We start from the raw sequence: 23,912 nt of genomic DNA on the forward strand, positions 1-23,912 counted from the left end.
ACACACTCCAGAACAGATCTGCCCCTTTCCATCCATGGGCACACACCTCCCCCCAACTCATAGCCTTCCTATTTTCAAGCAGTCACCCCACCCTGGGATTTTCCCCAGCCCCTCACCGCCCACCAGTGCTCAAAGCAGCCTGTAAGAGTATCTGTTGAGGAAGGCACCCCTCTCTGAGGGCACAGTGTTTCTCCTGCCGGCAGCAGGGTACAGATAGGGACAGAGACTCCAGCCATCCCTGGGAACCCAGCATCACAAAGGGCTCCTCTGATCCACTGGCATCTGGGCTTCCCCTCATTAGCACATTAAAGCTGCTCTGTCCCTTCCCTCTGAGCGGCTCTGTCTGCCCCAGGGCGGCCTCTATGGCGCCTTTTAGACCCCTGCTCATTTTGAAACCTCCCTAGCTCAGCAAGCACTGACCCTTTCCCAACACCTGTCAAAGTCTCCGTTACAACCCACAGGTACAGTGGAAGCACCATGGCCCTAAGAGGTAAAACCAGACACCCCCGACCTAACCCCAGCCCCCACCCTCTGCTGAGTTAGTCCTCCTAAGAGGCTTTCTTTGAAACCAAAAAACTTGAAACATATTAACTTTCCCAAAAGGACCATATTGAAGTCAACATACTTGTGCCTTATCCGAAGATGGGTGGGTTTCATTTCAGATTCCATCAACAAGACTTGAGAAAAATGATGGGTGTGAGCAGCTCCACAGTCCTATTGGGCTGCGTACTGAGGGTGCAGTCAGCTCTGAGCACAGCCCAAGGGCAGCATGCATACTGGCCATGAAAACTCAGGCTCGCCCTTGAATTTTGTGACCAGGATAACAATTGCACAGTGTTTGGCAGCATTCTGGGCCTTCTCCCAGATGTTATTTCATTTAAAAATCCCCAAAATGCAACAGGAAATGAAGGGCTAGGATTACTTTAACAGTTTATCATAAGAAAAATGAGGCCTCCAAAAGCTGTCAGTTGCTTGAGACAGAACACGGCACATTCGAAAGTGGGGGGGGGGGGGAGCTGGGGGGAGGTGTCTCTCACACCACACTCCCAAGTATAAACAGGACCAAAATCCTACTGAGCTCCCCCAAACAGGCCCTGCACCAATACCCTCACTTCTTCATAGCTGAATTTACTAATGGTTCTTGCTTGCTGGCTCTTGGCCCAGATCTGTTTCTGAGTTACCTCTTTCCAAAGCAAGGTCTAAAAATTAGATTTTCTGCCCATCACATCCTGTATCCCATTCCCACCACAAATGTCAAATAAGGCTGTGGCATGGCTCTTAAGTCCTTCCCGATAAATTTCTTTAGTGTGTTTCCTTTCCAACTCTTCCAAATGACTATTTCCCACTATCTCTAACCTACTCCTTTCCCACACCACCTGACGCCTTCACTCAACTGATATCCTTGCTTCAGATTTCTCAGAGCAGTGAAGCCAAAAGAAGGAAGGGTACAGGAGTTGTCCAAACAGGAGTTGCCTTTTATTCCCATCCCCAAACCTACTGAAGTACCCTCAATGGCACCCACACTCACTGCCTGCCCTGTGGACCAGGGAGAGGGCTCTGGTGAGTCCCAAAGGCTGGTCTCCACTCTGTGCGTTGAGTATAACCATCCTTGACCTTCTCAAAGCTTCCTTCCTCCTTTCATTCCATTCCATTCTGCAACTTTTTCCTCTCCACTGTATCATTGCCATCAGCACATAGACCTGTTGCATTATCTCCAATGCCGAGTCTAGCTTTAGTCTGCTCCTGCTTAGAGCAAAACTTCTCAAAAGTTCTATTTTAAATTCCCTACCTCACAGTCCCTCTCCAAACCATCCCATCTTGGCTTACATCTGCCCCACCACTCTGTACCTGTGCTTGACATGACCCAAGGAGTCTGACCAATTCTTTGACCTTTCCTCAGTTAAACTCAGAAGGGTGAACTGTTCTTCTCTCTTCTCTCAAAACACTTCCTTCTTTTGACTTCTGAATACTATTTTCTGTTTCCCTCCTTCTTCAGACTCCTCCTCCCTCTCTGTGGGTTTCAGAAGTCAGTGTACTTCCTGGATTGTCCTTGGGATACCTCTTCTCTTCCTTTATCTATGCATTGTCTCCAGATGATCTCATCCTGAACTCAGATGACCTCACCCATGACTCCCAAATCCAAATCCCAGCCCCTAATTTCTCCCCCAAAATCCCATACTCCAGCTGTCATTTGACATGTCCATTAAACATGTCTAAATTAACTAGCCTGAAGTAAACTCTTGACTTTCTACCCATAAACATTCCTCATTCCTCTCCAGTCTTTTCCATCTTTGACAATGGTACTATCCATCACTCACCCAATTTCTCAAGCCACCCCCAAAAAGAACTGCAATTTTTTTTGTTCTCCCTTAGGTGGTTTGGATTTCTAGATCATGATTAGCACCAGCCTAATGCCACCCTTATGAGGAGCCCCTACTCCATCACTAGCTGCACTCCCAGAATCCATACTCACTGTTGCTCCCTATTAGGCTGGGACCATGACTTCTAAAACAATCTGATGTTAAATATCAGATGTTGTTGTTGTTTCAATTTATTGCATACAAAATTTTTGCAAAATGCAATAAAAATCAACCACTAGAAAAATACAATGTCAAAAACTTAGTAAAATACAAGACTCAATTTTTTAATATTAAGAGAGAATACATAAAAGTACTCTGCCAAATTGCTGTAGTTATTTCTAAGCACTTACTCTCAGTTTCTATTCTTATTACAGTCCATTTACATAGCACAAGTCCATGGACCACATTCTGAGTAACTGCCAGCTGCCCTGCCTGTGTGTCTATTTCATGCAACACCCGAAGTCTCATCTGTCCTGGTGAGCAGATATCTTCATTGAGGCAACTTTTAGATAACCATTTATCCACTATATTAACAAGTATTAATACCCATTATATTCTATGCACTATTGGGTGTCTTCCCCTGACATCACAGCAGTTCCTCTCCATCCAAGCTGGCTTTGTTCCATTTAGCTACTCTCCTCTAAGTGACTACTGTCACCCTCTAACTGAGCTCCCAAACCCCAGGCCTTCTCCTCACCATCTGCCCTATTATTTATCCATAACATCATGTTCAGGCACATCTCAGTTCATGACCTTTACTCAAGAACCTGCAATAGCCCACAGAATGAACTACTCATTGGAATATTAAAGGCTTTCCATTATCTGACTCTATTCTACAATTCTAGCCTCATTTCACTCTCCCGTCTTTCATACCCACATATAATAGCATCAAACTGGACACTAATTCTGTTTTAGTCTCTTAACCCAAATTTGGTTCATTCATTCTCTCAGCTCCCTTCTCATGCATGTTCCTATCCTATTCATCTGCTGTAGAATGAATACTTATTTGTGTCTCCCCCTCCCTCCCACCCCACCAAATTCATGTATTGAAGAGCTAATCCCCAATGTAATAGTATTTGGAGGTGGAACATTTGGGAGGCATTTAAGTTTAGATGAGATCATGAGACTGGAGACCCTGGGATTAGTGTCCTTATAAAAAGAGACCAGATCTTTCTTTATCTCTCTCTTATTTATTGTTTTCCATGAAATTTCTTAAGTACATTGTACTGAAGTACACGGTATATTCAAGTAGTTCAAATGTAAGGTCAAAATGACAGAATACGAAGTTTAATATAGACTGCATATTCAACAAGTTATTCATATGATCACCTTATCTGTACATTTGGAAACAAACAACTAGGTGTCATGCATAAAAGTTCAAATTACAAATTATAATGATTCACTTTCAATAGTAGTATAAATGCCAAGTTACCCAGCTAAACTTTGAGGTTCTTCAGTAAATGTTTTGTCGTAGATATATTGTCCAGAAGAGGGCTCAGCACATAGTAAGCAAATAAGAATGAATGGATGCAGAAATAAATCAACTGAGCAAAAAAGCAACCAAAAAATGTGAGAAAATAATTGCAAACCATATATGTGATAAAGGGTTAATATCAGGAATAAAAAAGTCCCAAAAAACAAGAAGAAAAAAATTTTTGTTAAGTAAAAAAAGAATAAAGAACTCCTACAACTCAACCCAGTCTTATTTTTAAAAATAGATAACTTGAATAGACATTTCTCCAAAGAAGACATACAAACAGGCAAGAAGCATATGAAAGGATGCTCACATCATTAATCGTTAGGGAAATGCAAATCAAAACCACAATAAGATATCATTTCACACCTGTTAGGACAGCCATTATCAAGGTCAAACAAATACAGAAAAAAACAATTTGGTAAAGATATGAAGAAATTGGAATCTTTTGCACTATTGGAGAGAATGTAAAATTGTGCCATTGCTATGCAGAACAGCACGGAGGTTCCCCAAAAACTTAAAAATAGAACTACCATATGATCCAGTAGTCCTACTTCTGGGTCTACATCCAAAAAATATTGGAAAGAGTACCTTTAAGAGATATTTGCATAGTCATCTTCTCTGCAGTCTTATTCACAATAACCAGACGAGAGAGACAGAAGCAACCACCTAAAAGCCCATCAACAGATGAATAAGGAAAATGTGAGATAAAAATAGATACATGGATCAATGGGACAGACTCTAAAGCCCAGAAATAAATCCAAGTACATATCAGCATCTAATCTATGATAAAATATCTATGACCATAAAATGGAGAAAAGACAGTCTCTTTAATAAACGGTGCTGGGAAAATTGGAAAGTCACACATAAAAGAATGAAGTTGGATTAATTGCTAACCCCATACACAAAAATAAATTCCAAATGGATTAAAAATTTGGGTATAAGACCACTAACACATGGAATGTTATTTAGCCTTAAAAAAAAAAAAGAAGGAATTCTGTCATTTGCAACAGATGAATATTAAGGACGTTGCACTAAATGAAACAAGTCAGTAACAAAAAAAATCCCAAATAATGCACGATTCCACTTACATGAGGTGTTTAAAATGTTGAAATACTTAGAAAGCAAAATGTGGTAACCAGGGTCAGTAGGAAAGGGAAAAGGGAGAGTAGTTGTAAAATAGTTTATGTTCTGCAAGATGAAACACTTCCAGAGAGCTGTTGCATAGCAATGTGCATGCAGTTAACACTACTGAACTGTACACTTTCAAGTGGTTAAGGTGAAATTTTTTATATTTTGTTTTTAATTATTTAGAAAAAATGAATGAAAATGTACTTGTGTATGTTCATGTCCATTCAAGAGATATGCCAAATAGTTATGGGGTATTTTCCCAGGTGTCTTCTGGAGTTCACTTCCTAAACATACTCTTTTAGAAACATAATCAAGAATTAATGTGTTTGAACCATGTACAGCCAATGCTCATTGGCCTGAACTAGAACAGTTAAGAAAGCTAAAGTAAAACCTGATGGTGGCACTTTTATATTGAGAGTTCTATTTTTATGAGAAATGGTAGCTAAATAATAAATCAGGTCTTCCATTAAGTAATTTTAGAACTACACCAATTCAATTCCCTATATCTACATCAATAGCAGTGTGCAGTAAAAATAAACATCTATTATCATGGCCCTGCAGCACTGAAGCATCTTGAGATAGTAAAAGGTCAAAGAAAAATTACCCAGAGGTACATCCATTTCATTAAACATCAACTACCTGGAAATGCATCATCGTAATCAAAGGTAAACCAAATACTCCTTTCATATGAACATTCATTTCTCCAAGCATTATACATAAAGAAGTATACTGAATAATCTTTTATTTTTATAATTCTGTCTTTTAGTTAAAAATAAATGCATCCTTCAGACATTCTTTATTTACTAGTGATCTTAGAACTGTCTGTTTATCATCGCACCATCCGGTTCCATTTGGAATATTTTATATCAATTATCCTCATTACTAGTTGATTTCCCAGTTCATTTTGACATCTGTTAGAAGGAGCAGCTTGAGGAAGAGCCTCATTATCAATTTTTTAACAAAAGCCTTCCCCCTTGATAAGAAAGCATTATCTGAATTATAACATATGTCTTTATCAGCTGTACCTAATGCTTACTTCAAGTATAACCCTGCTTCATAGCAGCCATTCTGTTGGCTTACCATGTTCTAACTTATTTAATATGTACACATTTGTCCCATCTTATAACTTCCCACATGGAAACTGGTTTTATGTAGACTTGTTACTGACTCTACTATGTATTCTCCCCTCATGCTCCTTAGTTTTCAAATCAAAAAAAAAATTGAAAATTAAAAAATAAATCAAAGATTAAGCTGAAAACCAGTCCCAAATCAAATGAGTAAATATGGTTCCATCCTAATGATTGAACGTCTCCACCAAAAGACTCAAAAAGGCAGAAATCGGATCTCCACTGGTGGCGCAGGCAGTTGAGCGCTGCACTGTCCGCAGCCTCTGCAGCGCTGTCCGCAGCTGTCCGCAGCCTCTGCAGCACGGGTTCGATCCTGGCCACCTGGCGAGAATCCCACACAGCGCAGTAGACCTCTCCTGTCACGCCCACTGCTCCCCTCAGCAGTATATTCCATCAGTCTGCCTGTTCTGTTCCCCGCTCTGGCTCTGGTGAATCCTCTCACCCTCCCACGCATCTAGCCTGTACTCCGGTTCTTGTAGAAATAAATAAACAAATCTTTAAAAAAAAAAAAAAAGGCAGAAATCCCTTTATAACTTGAACTACTCAATGTATCTCTTATTAGGAAGGAAATGAGTCAAAATTAGAAATTTATGGTTATTTTTGTTAAGAGCTGAAGCTAGTATCAAATGAGAAAAAGATAAATAAAAGTACACACATGCATAACTTCATAACACAAAACAAACTAACACTTGTTTTTCAAAAACATTTCATTAAGTAATCATTTTAGAAGAGAAATTCTGCAGATACAATATAGATCAGAATCTACTCGTGTATGTTTCTAAGAAATCTACCTGTATCAGCAGATTCTGTGACAGGGTCATCAACTGTTGTCCTTGAAGTATTTTCTTTTTTTTTTTTTTTTTTCATATCTTGCTTGCCTGTGGCAGGGTAATAAATACTACACCATGCTTAGAAATAAGTGAAGAACAGTTTACCATAATTTTTTACCTTGTTTGAATCAATACATTATTCTAAATCTTTGAGAATTAAAAAAGTAATAATTATCCAACCATTTAAATTATCTTACATTTTCCTCATATCCCATTGCCAAAACAATTTTTAACAGGATGGAGGAGGAATATGAAACTTCTCACTAACTGGCTTAAGAAAATTATATAGCACCTCCTCTTTCACCAAAGTCTTGGATGTGATTATATTCTAATCTAACTGCTTTAGAAATTGAATAGTCAAGCAGTGAGATGTCCCAACTGTCATGTACCAAGTACAGCAATCCAACTCAACATGCCTTTAAAGCAAACCCTTACATCTAAGGAGATGGAGGTAAATTGAAAAAACAAAATGTAACAGGATAATGTAAAGCAGATTTCAATAAGGTAACATGACATTCATTCTAGGCTTCTACTGAGCAAGTAAGTACCTTTCGTTAATTACTAACCAGTAGTTTTCATCATTAGGTAGACAGGCTGTAGATGGCATATACATTTGCATTTCTTCCACTGATTGGCAGGTGGCCGTTGTGACAGCCTGTGACCAATGGCAGGCAATTCACTAGTTCACCAGATTTGCCTTGCTCAATCTAACATTCTGACCCAATGCTCCATACTCAATCCCTCGGTACTGCCCCTTTAGCCAGGCGAATAGAATACTCAGAGCTAATTAACAGTGATGCATTTGCCCTTTCCTTAACTGAAGAGACTACCAGCCACACAACAGCTCGTGTCTGTATGCCAAAAGTTGGAGGGGTACTTTTTATATATGCCCAGAACTTTCAGACGTGCAACTTCACTTTCTGCTCACAGCTAATTTGCTACATGCCAGGGGCAGAAGAAAGGAGACAACTGAAGAATGAACTGATAGAGAAACACAGGTGAAAAGAAACAGAAGTCTTAAGAAAAGGAAATGAAAGAGGAGAAAAAGAAGGAAAAAATGATCTAAACTATTAGAAAATTTTAAAAGATGCTTATGATTAGGCCCCAAATGAACCTGCCTGTATAATACCTGGAGAGTTCAAAACCAGAAGGAATCACAACTAAGCACTGGCACAGGATCTAGAAAATTCCTCGCGCCCCCATGCTCTTGCTTTTACTTAGAGCCCAGCCACTCAGAAGCTGCCTCCTATTGACACAATCATGGCACAAAGACCAAGCTCAGCAGCATGCCAACAAAATTATTCATGGAGACTTTTACATTTATTCTCATAGTTTTCAGTCTCCCTACCAAGAAAAGGGGTGATCTTTATCAACATAAATGTTTCCTTCTTATCCTTCAGAGATAAGGAAAATCCATTTACTCAATGCAAAATAGCATACTGAAAATTCTGAGGACCTTTGAAAGACAACTAAATGTTTGAGTAGCAGTTTAAAGGCTCTAACCCTAAGGTCCCATTCACAGATGTGCCTGTGATGAAATGTCACTGACCCAACCTTTCAGTCTAAGTTCCTCTTCGTACATTGAAAACTACGATTCATGTCACAGATCAATGACAGTTTAGTAAAATACAAAGTCTGCCCATGATATGTCAGAACTCCACTTAATTTGCTTTTGATCCTCCCATATCCCCAACTTGGACAATAGAAATCAACTGAAAAAATGAATTTGTGCAGAACTTTATTATAACTTCCAAGTATTTTCTTCAGTATTATTTCATTTAATTCTCAAAACCATGGTCAGGACGGTAAGACAGATATTATAAAACACATTTTACAAATGAAGAAACCAAAACCCAAGGAGATGAATGTCTCTGTCCAACAACTACCAGGGCTAATTAGCAGCAGAGAAATGATGACACCCCAAGTCCCCTCACTGCTCCCTCAGTGATACTATTATTCTGGACTATAAAATTCATTATATGTGAAGAAATAACCTCAGAGAAATAACCCCCAGAGAATCAACAGAACTTCAAATCCAGCAAAGATAAATGAGCTTTTGCACTAGTTTTCTTTTTCCAATTTGATGAGGAAAATTAATAATTAAAAACATAGTCTGTTTAAAAATTTAAACAGTCAATGCCAAGTTTTTTACCTTGTAAAGGCAAAAAAACCCACAGGTATTCATAAAGAATAGGAAGCCCACATATTATGTACTGAGCCAGCATCTTCTTGATTTATTCTGCTCATTATCTTTAAAATGCTACATTTGGGAAGATGTTATTCTAAGCTACAAATGAACAGAAAGTAAAGCTTTGACTTTCTCCTACCCACTAGTCTCACTTCAGAGTGAATTTCTTGTTTGATAGTAAATGGAAACATACAAATATACACACAAGTAAGTTAAAATACACGTCCGGTCTTCACAGGGGACTCCTGAATGATTTGGGATTTGATATTAAATTAAACCATACTCCTAAAATAAGATTTTTTTTTCAAGTTTCTATTTCTGTACACGTTTTGTATTTCCACTACAGTTTTAAGCTCCAAACAGCTCCTTGGAAATTCCTTGGGGATTCTCGGCTACCCAAAAACAGTAGCACACAGAAACCTGTATGAACTGCGGGACCATGAGAGTTAACCCTACAGAGGCCTGAAAAAGCACATATGCAACCAGAGGAAAACTCACAAACCCCTCTCTCTGTGTGATTTTTGTGTCAGTTTCAAGTTACTTTAGGAGAAAAAGTCCCTCTCACACCACCGTCGAGTTGGGGGCCCACCTTCACATTAAGCCGGGTTCTCAAGCTAATACACTTCGTCCTTGATCAGCCACTGCGCAGATTCCAGCACGCGGTGATCAGCGTCCCCTGCTCTGGCTTCAGCACGCGTTGGAAATACCCCGCGCCTCCTCTTCCCACCCTTCCCGCAACATTTTTGCACTTTGCACTGGGGACTGGTCCAGGCCTCTAGCCTCCCCTTCTAGAACTGCCCCTGGGCAGGAAGAGTCGGAGCGGCAACTAGAGCCTCAGGCAGGAAAAGTGGGTTCTCCTTGCACCCCGGCGGTCTCCCGCACCCCGTCTTCCGACCAGGTGGTCGGAGCCCGCCAGGCGGGCGACAGCAGAGGCCGGCGACATCCGCGCCATCCCTGCAGCCCAGCGCCTTCCCGCCTCCGCCCCGGCCACCCCCGGGGTGTCCCCCGCGCCCGAGCGCACAGCTGGGGTACGAGAGGGAAAGGGAAGTGAGGCGACACGCGCGTGCGAGGGCGTGAGTGCGGACCTAGCAGCCAGGCAGGCAAAACCCCGCCTCTCCCCGAACTCCCGCCTCGGACCAGGCGGCGGTCCCGGCGCTCCAGGGCTCCCGGCTCTGGGACAAACCGCCGCGGCCTCTCCGCGAGCCCCGGCCGCGTCCTCGCGCCGTGTCCGCGCTCCCCGCCGGCCGCGCCTCGGTCCCAGCGGGCCTCCCGGCCGCCCCCGGGCCGGCCGCCCGCAGCCCCTGCCCCGCGCCGCGCCGCCGCTCACCTGTTCAGCACTTTGCGGATCCTCTGGCGCAAGCCAGCGCGGGAGGAGGCGGACAGGCTCCCGCTGCCGCCGCTGCCCTCGGCCGGCAGGTTCTCGATGGTGGTCACCACATGGTTCGGCGGGGCCGGCGGCGGCTGCAGCTGCTGCTGCGGTGGCTCGGGGGGGATCATCGCGGCGGCGCGGCGGCGATCAGAACGCAGCAGGGCGCATCGTGCGCGGGCTCCGGGCCCGGGAACACGCAGAGGACCCGGCCCCGCGGCCGCGGCCCGGGGAGGCGGTGTCGCCTGCGAAGCGGCGAGGCGGGAAGGCACCCGCGGCTGCGGCGCCGCCGCCCAGCCCGCCACTCACTCCTCGCAGGACCCGCCGCGCGCGCGCGCGCTCGGGGCCGCCGCCCCCCTCCCCGGGGCTCCCCGAGCCGCGTCCCCAAGTCCCGGCACGCCCCGCAAAGTGGCCGCGAAGGGGGTCTCGCGGAGGCGCGGAGCTGCCCGTCGGTCGGCTCGGGGGACCCCGCGGAGAGGAGCAGGAGGCGCCGGGCTGCGCCTTCTCTCCCCGCACCCGGGCGGGCCGCAGCAGCGGTGCCGGCGCCGCCTCAGCCTGTCCCCGCGCGCTCGGAGGGCTGCCGTCTGTCTCACCGAGTGCGAGACCGAGAGTGAACCGGGGAGCCGGGCGGGGGCGCCGCGGCGGCGCGGGCGGGGGTGGGGGTCGGGGCGGGGGACGCGCGCGTCCTGCGCTCACCAGAGGGCGCTCCCGAGTGCCGTGCTGGGCCCGACCCTCCTCTCCCCGTCCACCCCGGCCCGCGGTCTGGCTTGTGCAGATTGCTTTATTTTAGTCTTTTTTTCCCCTGTGGGTCTGGGGAGAGATCCTCCCTCTTCATCCGCCGGGGCTCGCGCGCCCGCCGAGGCGCCGCGGAATCCAGCACCACCTCCCCGGGACAGCGACAAGTCTCCCGGACAGCGCGCGCCCGGGTTCAACACCCCACCTCGGGGATCCCACGCGTTATACCCACGCTCGTCATTGTGGGCCTGGGGGAAACTGGAGAAACCACTTCTCATAAAGAATTCAGTCCGGGAACTGGAAAACGCGTATTAGACTAACTCAAAACGTCTGGGTTTTGTAGCGCTCTGAAAGGAAGGCAGGTGGATTTGATTTCCAGGTGTGCCTCTGAAACTTAGCAAAGACCTGAAGCAATTTACTTAAATTCTGAGACGAATTCTCCTCTGTGTAATCCGGCTACTAGTATCTTCACCGCACCCCCCACCCCCAGACACCCCGCCCCGCAGTGTTGTAAGAGGCAAACCACCCAGCAGGGGGCCCCTAAGGACTCCTTCTGTAGTGCTAATGCTGACGGAGCTCCACTCCCAAAAGGGAACCCCCCTGCATCTGACACAAATCTTGGACCTGAACAATAACCATCTTTCTGCCAACGGGAATTGGTTCTCTGTCCCAGGCAGCCCTTATACCTAGTGATCAGATCCCAATTAATAACTGGGATATAGATTAGAGATATAGATTTCATATTTTGCTTTATCCAGATTGCCTGGATAGGGATCCTCGAGTGAAAAACTAAATGCATTTATTTTTTTCCCATTTTAGTTCAGTATATGGAATTACTTGCCCAAATATGTTTAATAGGTAAGTATATTTACAAAAAGGCATAGTCATCCCACCAGTGAATCCAGATGCACTGGAAACCAGTGAGTAAAAAAAACCGATGATAGAGAATGGGGTCGGGAAGAAAATAACATTTATGAGAGGAGTGGACTGTGTCTGATTCACAGAGAAAGAGAAAGGGGAGGATTAAAAAGAAGATAAGATTCTTGTTTGGTTAAGAAGTTCCCAGCCCTTTAATAATATTGGGAGCCCTTTTTTTTAAGCATAGAAAATTCGAAGAAACAGCTATCCAAAAAAGACCTCCAATCTTTATTTCAATTTATATAAAACCCGGTTAGCACCTGAAATATCCCTGAGGTCTTTTATACCTAAATTAACCTAAATTAGAACATTTTCCTTTTTATAATTAACACACTGTCCTATTCTTTCTCAACCACCTCTCATTCTCAGGTTTTCCCACCCCAGATTTGCACAGGACCTGAAGAACTGTTACGTGCAGGGTCAAGGCTTATAACCTCATGAGCAATAGAATTCTAATAGTTCACAATGAGTTTGTCCTTGGAGGACCCACCAGATGTAGGAGGTTTGAAAAAAATGCACTCTTGCTAAGCCTGGCAGCAAATTACAGTAGAAATCTCTCTATTAAAACAATCTTTACAGTAATTTTCAGGCGTCTGCCTTGAATGACTGATTGCTTTATTGCCCTCTTCACATTTGACTTGCTCCCCTTAGAATGTTCTTGGCACATCAAAACTCTGTGCTGTGTCTGCTCTTGGATGTCTGCATTTGTATCTGGTCATTTCTCTGAAGGGACTACTGACTCCAAATGATCTAAATCTTCACTGAGTCAGAAAGGGAGAAAAGCCAAGATGAGAGAAACAAGCTGAGAGGTGTAAAATTTCAATTCTGCTGTTAAGACCTAAAAGCAATCCCAAGCTTTATTGTTCTTTGTTTAAAGGTGATACAGGAGCAGATCCCTTCTTCCCTTCCAATTCTGTGTTCCATGCTCATTTCCGAAAAGGCAGCTCAATAGCACTTGAGAGATCAGGAAACAGGTGTCCAAAGTACGTGTCATAGTGGTACTTGTCTAACGTGGAATTAAATAGGAAAAATGTGGGGAAGGCTTATTTCCCTTTCTTCTGCTTCCTCCTTGATGTCCAAGTCTGCCCTGCATCAACTCTGAACAAAAGGACAGGAGATGAAAGCAATAGGTTAGTGGTCTCTGTAGTATTTAGAGGTGGCATGTGGACTCCAGGGTCAAACTTCACATTCAGTTTACTTCTGTCTGACCAGTTGTGGTCAGGGGTCCACTACTGAAAAATTTTTCTTCCATTCTTACCTTTACTTCATCTGAGTTTTTGTTTGAGCCACAAAATTCTGTTGAATTCCTTCAGGAAGCAGAAGTTGACTCTCAGCTACATCTTCTTTAATGTTGCTCATTTGAAGACATTTCTACTTGTGTAGGGAAGAGTGCAATTTGGCCTGTGTGGAACCTCAGAGTCAGCAGGCATTTTGACTAATCTGTTAAACATGGACTGCACCTGTGTGTTGCATTGGATATGCACTTCAAAGTCTGCTTCGAAAGTGACTTATGCTCCTTCCTGAACTGCTGAGCAGTTGCCTGGAATTGCTGGTGCTGCTCCAATTGCCCAGTGGGTAACTTTTTACTCAACAAAAATTTTTCCTACAAATCCTGGCTATCTTGCATATTTTTATTGTACTAGGCATAAGTAAGTGATCCATTCACATAGGAATTTTATAGAAAATTTACTATATTTGTATATTCTCTGTATAAACCTATTACCTGACCTTGATGGAGGAGTTATGCAATGTTATATTTGCAATGCAGGTAAACAGACAAAATGAAAAGGAGAGTCAAGCAATTACTTGGAGAAGGAAATCAGCATAGACAAGGTTCATAATTCAAGCCAAAAATATCTTTTTTCCCTAATAAAGCTGGGTATTTTAGCCAGCATTATTTGAATAAATTCTCAGGCTAAAAACTCCATGGTAGCAGAGGTGTAAGTTATTTAAAAATCATTATGTTTTAGCATTGGAAAACCTTGCATTTTTTTTCTTCACAGACTTAACATCCTTATTTGTTTTCTTCTGGCTAATACTAAGTGCAACTTGAACATTTAACATTTGTCAGCCTAGTGTGACCAAAGGCTGCCTACAAATATAATAAATGTGAGAGGAAGGGGGAACTGGGGAGAGGTGTTTAAAATTAAGTTTAATTAAAGCCTGAGTTTGTCCCCTTAAAATATTGCTTAAATAATATGTTCCACGCTCTGTGATTGACTATAAAGGTACAACGAATACTAGGACAGTGTTTTTACTTTAAAGCAATTCTCAAGTCTAGAGAGCAAAACATCTCTTTAAACCCAACTAAACCATCATGTGATAGGTGCCACACCAGAAAAATGAATAACTTGCATGAGGATAAGAAGGTAGAGGGGAAGAAGAGGTGGTATGCACGGTAGTGCTAAGGATTTGATCTGGCCTTGATGGCTGTATAAATTTCAGCAGGTGGAGGGCAGCAGGAACTCCAGGAAGAAGCAACTAAATCAGCAAAGGTCAATGAAGAAATGCTCAGTGTATTTGCAAGTATTGAGTAGTTGCCTAGAATTCAGAGACCTTGTAGGAAGTGACATGGGATAGAACTGAGACAGAAGGTTTATTTAACAAATGCATTTCCCAAAGTTCAATCATGTTTAAACTAAATTAATTAAGTTTTGCCATATCTGCCTACCACCTGTACTACTATTTACTTAATATTCTTTTAAATGGCTCTTCCTAAAACATAAATGTCTACTTTAGTTTCATATTAAGCAATAATATCAATGGAATTACATGTTTGAGGCACTAATCACATTTTCCCAATAGTCATTAAAATAAAAATAAGTAATAAAATTATGTAAATGCTCAGCACTGTACTACATAAAATCATCTCTCCAGCCACTAGGGGTAGATGCTCCACACTTGGGGAAATACTGCTTTGCATTCATAAGTAACATGAAAAGAAACAGTTTTTACAAACTATTATTTTTATTTTCCAGATAGGGGGAAATGAGGAAAGTAACACTTCTGTGAAAAGAAGTTTTGAAATTCCTGGTAGAAGCAAGGTGGTAATGGTAGAAAATGCTGAGAAATAAGTTATGAGAAAAAGTTAATCTAGTGAGGTGGAAGCAGAAAGAAGTCACATGATTATACAAAGGAAATATTCTGTTGAGAAAAGAATTCAGGAAGAAGAGCTGTCTGATAGGGTCACCACTACCTACAGTGGCTATTTAAATTTGACTGTGAAGTTCATTGAAATAAGTAAAATTATGTTTCAGTTCCTCAGTCACACTAGCCCCGTGTGGCTAACAGTTACTATATTTGATAGAGCGATAATCCACCACTGCAGATGATTCTGTTGGAAGTGTTGTACTAAACAAAAACAGCTTCGTTTGTCAGACTTTCAAACTACAGGGCCTCGCGAAGACTTCCAAAACTGACCTGAGAATGCAGAACTAGATGTGTTTCTCTTAGGGACACGTAGAGGACAAAGCCTCAATTAGTAAGGGAATCATGATTCTCCATAATCAGGAATAAGGCTACTGTTCTAATATGAGCTTTTAATGCTTTGCTTGAGCATGATTAATACTGGGAAGACAGTATTAATGATAAATTATCAGAGCCTCCCCGGTGGTGCAGCGGTTGAGCGCTGGGTAGCGAAGCTGCCCACAGCCTCTGCATCGCTGGTTCCATCCCCAGCCGCCGGGCGAGAGTCCCACATGGCGCGCAGACCTCTCCTGCCGCCCGCTGCTCCCCTCAACAGTGTGTTTCATCAGTCTGCCTGTTCTGCTGCCCACTCTGGCTCTGGTGAATTCTCTCACCCTCCCGTGCTTCTGACTGTACCCAGTGCTTATATAAATAAATAAATAAATCTTTAAAACAAATAAATAAATAAAAGTTACCACAATTTAAAAAAAATGATAAATTATCAGAGAAATACAAAACTTCCTTATGCTGATGCTCAAATTCCCTTTTTTGACTTTTTTTTAAAAGATGTATTTATTTCTGCATACAAGAACTGGGGTACAGGCCAGAGGTGTGGTAGATGAGAGGATTCACCAGAGACAGAGTGGGGAACAGAACAGGCAGATTGAGTGAAATACACTGCTGAGGGGAGCAGCGGGCAAGTCAGGAAAGTTCTGCTGCACCATATGGGTTGCTCCCTGGCCAGCCGGGGATAGAACTTAGGCTGCAGAGACTGCAGATAGCTTCATAGGTTGTGTCTTAACCCCTTGTGCCACCAGGGAGAGTGCCCAGGCTATCTTCCCTAAAGATAGATTATCCCACTCTTGATCGTATTTTTAATTTTTTTCACATATGTGTATACGCCTCACCTGATTTTGTCCCTTTGAGCTCCCAGAATGTGTTTTCAGTAGTTGTCACTCTGTATGTGGTCTACAGGCTTCTTATACAGTCTAGGATATGACTTGCACATTCAAAGAACTTAAAATGAATTAGAAGAACTTCAAGAACAGTCATCAGTGAGGACAGTGAATACTGTGACAACCATCAGCAAACTCCAGACGGACTCTGAATCCCATGCCAAGGCCACCACCATCAATGGAAACAATGACTCAACAACCAAACAGAGGGCCTCATGTCAGCGGGCATATTTTGACAACTTATCACTCACTGAGCCTTTAATGGCTTCTTGAACACTGGAAGGATTTGTAATGCAGGTAAGGGCACTAGAACTCTAATAATCGCCAATGCCAACCTAAAGCTCTAGACTATGCCTCCAAATAGGAGAATCACATCATTGCAATGTGAGTGTATGAAGAAAGTTGTCAAAATATAACTTGTAAATAGATACTCATTGGGTCTTTTAATTAAAGTTCTACCATGATCTCTCCAAACTTCCACTAATATATTTGTAAATAACCAAAACAATATGTCTATGTTTCCAGGACTATAACCCAAAAATGATTCTCAGCTGTCCCACAGAATTTGGGAGGCATTTCTTTGAAGGGTACGAAGATAAAACTAGATCCATGGGAACTCCATATGATAGCCACATGATAACAGGTAGCAAGACAACTTTACCACTCCCCACTGTTTAATCACTGGTTAGAAAAACATCAATCAGTAAACTGGGCAGTTTGCCATGTGAGAGAGAGCCAGATGCCCCCCACCCACCCCACTCTACCTTGGATTCTCTCTACCCTCACACAGACAGCTATTCCCAGACAATAACTGGGCACAAGAGGTGGGGGATAATATATGTGGAGGCTTGATTGTCATCAAGTGTTTAGGTGAGAGACTCAGGAAGAGCTGCTGACAGCATTCATAGCAATTGATGTTTTTGTGTATGTCACTAACTCAGAGTATTAGAAAACCAGAAAGCAGGGTTAAGAAAAGATCTTACTTTAGTGCAACAGACCTGCACTAGAAGGAAGTCTATAAAATATCTGAAATGTGATTATGAATCAGATACTAACCAACTGTATTTTTAAGAAGGCTTTAACTAGTGCCCTAGGGCAGAAAGTTGAGCAGAGGGCAACTTACAAATGCTGTCTTTTTCAAATACTAAGTCCAGATTGTTTTCTTTTCTCAGAAGATAAATATTTTTAAAAAGGCAATTCAATTCTACATCACTCAGGATTATTAACTTCAAGCAACAGAAGCCAAATATAACTATTAAGCAAAAAAAAAAAGAAAGAAAGAAAGAGATATATTGCACTAATAGAACAGAGGACTTTTTCATTTATTCATTCATTAGCTCATTCAACACATTTGATTAGATCCCTAATATGCATCAGAAGTTATTTCATATGTAAGTATGTATATATTTGTTATTCATATGTAAGATATTTCATATGCAAGCATGTATATAAACATACATATGTTTATGTGTGTGTTATGTTTGGCTTAAACATATAAGCTTGTCTTAAACAGTTTGTAAAAATCTTTCTATAGGGCACATCTAGTCATTGACTGACCCTATTCTCCCCAGCAAAACCTCAGGAGGAATGCAACCCAATTGTTAACCTTGGGTTGTAATCTGTGGGGAGCTGCTGGCTGAGCGTTGTTTGATTTATGACCTCCAAATAGTAAATAACTTTGTGGGTTTTTTTAATTTAAAGATATTAAGACTTAATTCACCAAAATTTATTCTTAGGGGCTACTTATGCTTTTATATTTTGTTAGGTAGCCATGTTTTATCAGGTATATTTTAATGCCTAAGTTTCTACTAGAAAATAACAAATAAAATTGGATATATAGAAAAATATATGCACATAATATATATTAACTATATATGGCAGTATGTTATTGTGATATATATATTATATCATATATTTCACTATCTATACACACACATACTCTCCACAATACATATATATGAACTAACACACTATTCTAGACATATATATGTGCATATATGTTTGTGTGTGTGTGTGTGTGTGTTTCTAGATAGACTTACCCAGATTTCAGAAAATGTGTTGCTGAGAAGGTGATGTCTCTTAGGTAAGTGTGCGGTCAAGTTTAGTGTGCATGAAGCTACTGTTTCTCAGGAGAAGACAGGAGGGAACTCATCTGGGGAGGGCACCTGTAATTGCCAGTGTCACCTTTTTAAAAATGATTGGGGTATTTTTAAGAGGGAAAAATCAAATCTTTTCAAATGGAATTTTCTCAAGTATTAAAGTAAAGATCACATCAATGTTGGAGGAAGATAATTTTGTGACTATGGCACAAAGTTTCCAGAGGATGTATTCACATGGCAGATTAAAATAAGGTATTCTGATGGAGCATCTCATAGTCAAGAACTGTTAGAAAGATCCTCAGTGTTCTTTCTCCCCAAAAGCTTACACTAACATTTTCAGTGTGATGTTTGAAATATTTTCCAGTTCAGAATATCATTCTCTTGGTTATGCCAAAATCTCAGTAGAATTATATAAAAACAATGTAGAATTGTGAAGTTCAGAGGCACAATGGAGGTGGTCCTCATGCTGGTTTCCATGGAGAGAGAACAACATTCTCTGAAAGGGGTTGTGTTCAGTCATGTCATAAGCAGAAAAAAGCTAGGTGACATGTTGCCTGTGGTGGAACTGGGAACACCAAGGATGCATAGAACACAGCAACTGTGAGATGGGGAACTCAGGAAGCACCTTGGAGGACAGTCTTCCTTTCTCAGTATACACTAGGCCCAGGGCTTTTCTCCAGGCCCACTTTTGGTATTTTCATGTTGCAATTCTTCCTTTTATAAAGCTATCCCATGCTCTGCAGGGTGTTTCGCATCCCTAAAACTGCCCACTAAGTACCAATGGCTGGACATCAATCTACTTCAAATATCTCACTCCCAGCTACCACTTATTTCACAAAAGACTTCTATAAAACATATTTTCTTCCCTGTGGGGTTTTGGCAGCATCAAAGGGTATGATCATCTTGTCGAAGTGTCAAGCCCCTTCCCATGTCACCATTGTTTACTTGTCAAGATGGTCTAGGAAACATAGATAAGTCAAAAAGGAGTCTCCTAACTAAGCAACAGTGGGAGGACCACCTCAGTTACAGTAGTCAAATTAAGTGTGCATGAAGCTACTGTTTCTAAGGAGTAGACAGGAAAGATCTCATGTGGGGAGGGCAACTGTAATTGTCAATGTCACTCTTAAAAATAATTGGGGTATTTTTTAAGAGGGAAAAGTCAAATCTTTTAAAGTGGATTTTCTCAAGTATTAAATGCCTGTTGGTGAACAAGATAAAAAAGCATAATCAGCTGTTGGCTCAGCTGCCTAATGAGGTCGATATGGAAATGTGCCTGGGCGTGTTCAGTTAGTATGGGTATAGTGAAAGGGAAGTGTGGAGGATTAAAAAAATAAAGTGTTTTTCCCCAATTATTTAACTGTCCATCTTATTCAATACCACACACACACACACACACACACACACCCCACATCACACACCCTACATGTTTTTCTCCTCACAAATAGAAAAGTCTACTTTTAGAACTTCCAGAAAAAAAAGAAAAGAAAAAGAGAAAAAGGTAGACTTCTAATGCTATAGAACCATCACTCTGTTATGTTAGTTTTCTTTTTCTTCAGCAACAGTAATGAAAAATGTTCCCACTGTCCTTTTGTTCAATGAAGCACAATTGGAAATTAAAGGATAAATCAACGGGTGATAAGGTTACCTCTTTCCTTAGAGAAAACACACACGTGTGGGAGAACCAAAAGAAGGCAAAAAACGAACAATGAAAATACTTTGCTCCTGTCTTTTAAAGTACATTGCAGTTTACACATCAGGGCATGCTGCTAGACGAGGGTCTGGGCAGTGCGTTCACCCTATGCTGTGCACCCGGCGGCGCGCACCTGCCCTGCACACCCTGCCACGCTCACCCTGCCGCGCACACCACCGTGTGGCTCGTGAACCTCAGGTCTCCCACACGGACCCACTGAAGGGGGATAGCCTGGGGAAAGGGGTCTGTTCACAATAGTGACTGCTGTGGAAACAGCCGCTGTTTTCTAATCAACTGCTGTAAAAGTTTGTGAAAGCAGGAGAGAATCAAAGAGGAAAAGGGTGAACTGTTAGAACAAAGAGTGGTGAGCCAGCAGGAAGGTTTAATCTTTTCAGAAAAGATGTGACCATAACGAACTGATACATTCCTGCAGGCATGAAAGCAGAAACAAGGGTCACTCTTTTCACTGGATGGCCATAGCTCTAAACCAGTGCCAGAGTAAGCTAAAAAAAATAATCTGAACCATTGGTATTTGAATGATGCGCCAGAGAGGTAATTTAAGACATTAATTCATCAAAGGCTCTCACAGTTCTTGGGCTTCCAAATTATTCCCAATCATTACAAGATAAACATTTTTGGAACAACTAACATAAATTAAGAATCCAGAAAACCAATAGATAGATGGGAAAGTGTTCGTCTTCACTTTTAATATGGGAGCTGGAGGTTAAATCCATAATGAGATGTCATCACACCAGCAAGGACACATATGAAAAAGCCCTCTGACAAGAATTGCTGGAGCGAGTGCAGAGGAAGAGGAGCCCATTACACTGTTGGTGGGAATGTAAACAGGTGCAGCCATTTTGGAAAGCAATATGAATTTACCTTGAAAATCTAAAAATGCAAATACTACATGACTCAGAAATTCCATTTTTGGGCATTTATCTGAAGAACATGAAAGCATCAACTAAAAAAAATCTTGTGCTCAGGCCTCCCCAGTGGCGCAGCGGTTGAGCGCTGGGTTGCGAAGCTGCCCGCAGCCTCTGCGGCGCCAGTTCGATCCCCGGCTGCTCCCCGGCCACCGGAGGAGGGTCCCACATGGCGCGCGGACCTCTCCTGCCGCCCGCTGCCCCCCTCAGCAGTGTACTTCGGTCCTTCTGCCTGCTCTGCTCCCCGCTCTGGCTCTGGTGAATTCTCTCACCCTCCCGCACTTCTGACTGTACCCAGTGCTTGTATAAATAAATAAATAAATAAATAAATAAATAAATAAATAAATAAATAAATAAATAAATAAATCTTTAAAAAAAAAATCTTGTGCTCTACAATGTTTATTGTGGCATTATTTACAATAATTAGGCATGGAAACAACCTAAGTGCTCACTGATAGATGACTAGATAAAGAATATGTGATATATCCACATAATAGAGTAATATTCAGCTATCAGGAAAGACAAAATGCCGCCATTTGCAGCAGAATAGAAGGAATTCAAGGGAATTATGTGTAGTAAAACAAGTCAAAATGACAGACAAATACTAGACATTTGCATAGCAGGCAATTTGACAAAGCAAATTATTTATGAAAACTAATGGACACTAATAAATAAAGTAAGGTCTCCAAAGTTACGAGGGAAGAGCGAGGGAGAAAGAGTCACAGGGGTGTAATTGATAGCTGGGGTTGCAGGGTGGTGAGAGAATCTCCCATATAGTAATTTTTTAAAACCCTGTTGCATGTTATTTATAAAAGACATCTACATGCCTTTCTTGTGATGCAGCATCACAGCTAAATAATGCACTGACAGATAACAATCTACAGATGTAAGGGGACAACAGAATGCACCAGAACCATCTAGATAAAGAAGAATCCATGGCTTGTGGTCAATCTAGCATGCAGAGTTTGCTGGTAGTGATGGAGGTGACAACAGTGTTCTTAGAGGAAAATGTGATCAATGTGTTTCCACAGTTGGCATTTGTTACTCTCTATTTCACACCCAGTAGGTTTAGCCTTAGTTAAGGAAAGTTTTCCGTTTGATGTAACAAAATGCCATCCTCAGCCACATGTCCAAGGGGCTATTTCTGTTACTTATTTACTTTCTGGTGAATGCTTTGTCACCCGCATTCAATTTCATTTGTTGGAGCAACTTGTAAATATAACACCATCTGAGAATGTCAAACCTTTTCTGTTTCTGTTTTTGAAATTCATCTATTTCTAGAAATTTATCTGTAACTACCAGCTTTTCAGTCTATTTTTTAGCAAACCCTTGCATTGGTGTTGATGTGGAGTTCACGATAACTGTGACTTTTTTTGAGCTAACAGTTGCACAAAACTGCTGGCTGCGGGTATTTAGAAAGCTGAATCTATATCTTCGCTAAACCTTTGTATTATCTCACAAAAGAAGCATTCTCCATTTTCATCATATCTGCTTGCTCAAGAACTTGTCTCAGATAGTCTTTGCAATTAAAAAAAAATGTAGTATCATAGTTGCTTTGGCTATACTTCCAGCTAGCTGCATAATGAATATGTAGTATCTTCCATAGGAATTTCAAATACTCAGTTCAGGTCTTTATACTTCAACTTTGGCTACAAATTCATGAACGTCTGCTCAGCCAGATCTGCATCTCCATTGCAACATTTATGTCATTGTCCTGTTTCTGATCTTGTAAAATGAGACTTAAAGTATATTGCTATTCTTTAAAACTCCAGGAAAAATTCTGACCAAGGAAGCACATCAAAATTTCAACTGTCATAAGTATTAAAATGCAGACCAAAATCAAAATGTATTTTGTTTTACTTCTTAGAATTTTCGAAAGATGTGGCCAACTCTTCTGGTCTTCTTTTACTTTGGAGAAGTGTTCTCAGATCATCTGTTCCAAATAAAAAGCTGGGTGAAAGTTTAATGCACATCCCAAAGCTTTATAGTTCTGAGTTCACAGATGCTATTATTTCCTTCAGCCTGAATTGAAGAACATACACATAAAGTTGTCAAAGAGTTCCAATAACCATATCAAAATTCTATAGACATCTCAGCTCATATTAATGAATGTGTATTACAGGCCTAGTACTATGCAAAGTAGTTTATATATTTAATCTCTGATTATAGTAAGAATGATATAATGAATTGGACATATTATCATCCCTATTTTAAATTTTAAGAAACTGAGACTTAAAAAGTTTAAGTAAATACTCTGAATATACTGTTAGACTAAGCAGTTTTATCCTTGAGTCTTAGTACTTCCCTCTGCACTCTTATTATCTACAATACTAAATTCCTACCATAGAAACAAACTCAAATAATGTGCTTTGAAATAAATGGTAAATAGCATGAATATGCTTAGAAGAGACTAAGCATATTCCCATCAGGAAGAAAAAATATCTAGGTAGCTTAAACTTTGCAAAAATAAGATTTTGTTTCATTTTAGGATATGTTGAAGAAAATCAATCAACAGGTTTTTTTTTTTTTAAAGATTTATTTATTTATTTATACAAGCACTGGGTACAGTAAGAAGCACAGGAGGGTGAGAGAATTCACCAAAGCCAGCGCGGGGAGTAGAACAGGCAGAGTGATGAAGTACACTGTTGAGGGGAGCAGCGGGTGGCAGGAGAGGTCTGCGCACCATGTGGGACCCTCGCCCAGGGGC

General features: G+C 41.5%; 1 protein-coding gene across 1 annotated transcript in view; it reads right to left on the reverse strand.

The window, feature by feature from the left end:
• Positions 1 to 10,607, reverse strand: part of SLC35F1 (solute carrier family 35 member F1) — a gene marked incomplete at its 5' end in the record, with an annotated part of 350,926 nt that extends 340,319 nt beyond the window's left edge. Inside the window, one exon of the mRNA XM_084227891.1 lies at positions 10,438 to 10,607. Within this exon, the coding sequence (XP_084084017.1) occupies positions 10,438 to 10,607 (170 nt within the window). The remainder of the gene's footprint in view (positions 1 to 10,437) is intronic.
• Positions 10,608 to 23,912: the final 13,305 nt, after the last annotated feature.

This window comes from Talpa europaea (genome assembly GCF_964194135.1).
Source record: "Talpa europaea genome assembly, chromosome: 2".
Lineage (NCBI taxonomy): Eukaryota > Metazoa > Chordata > Mammalia > Eulipotyphla > Talpidae > Talpa > Talpa europaea.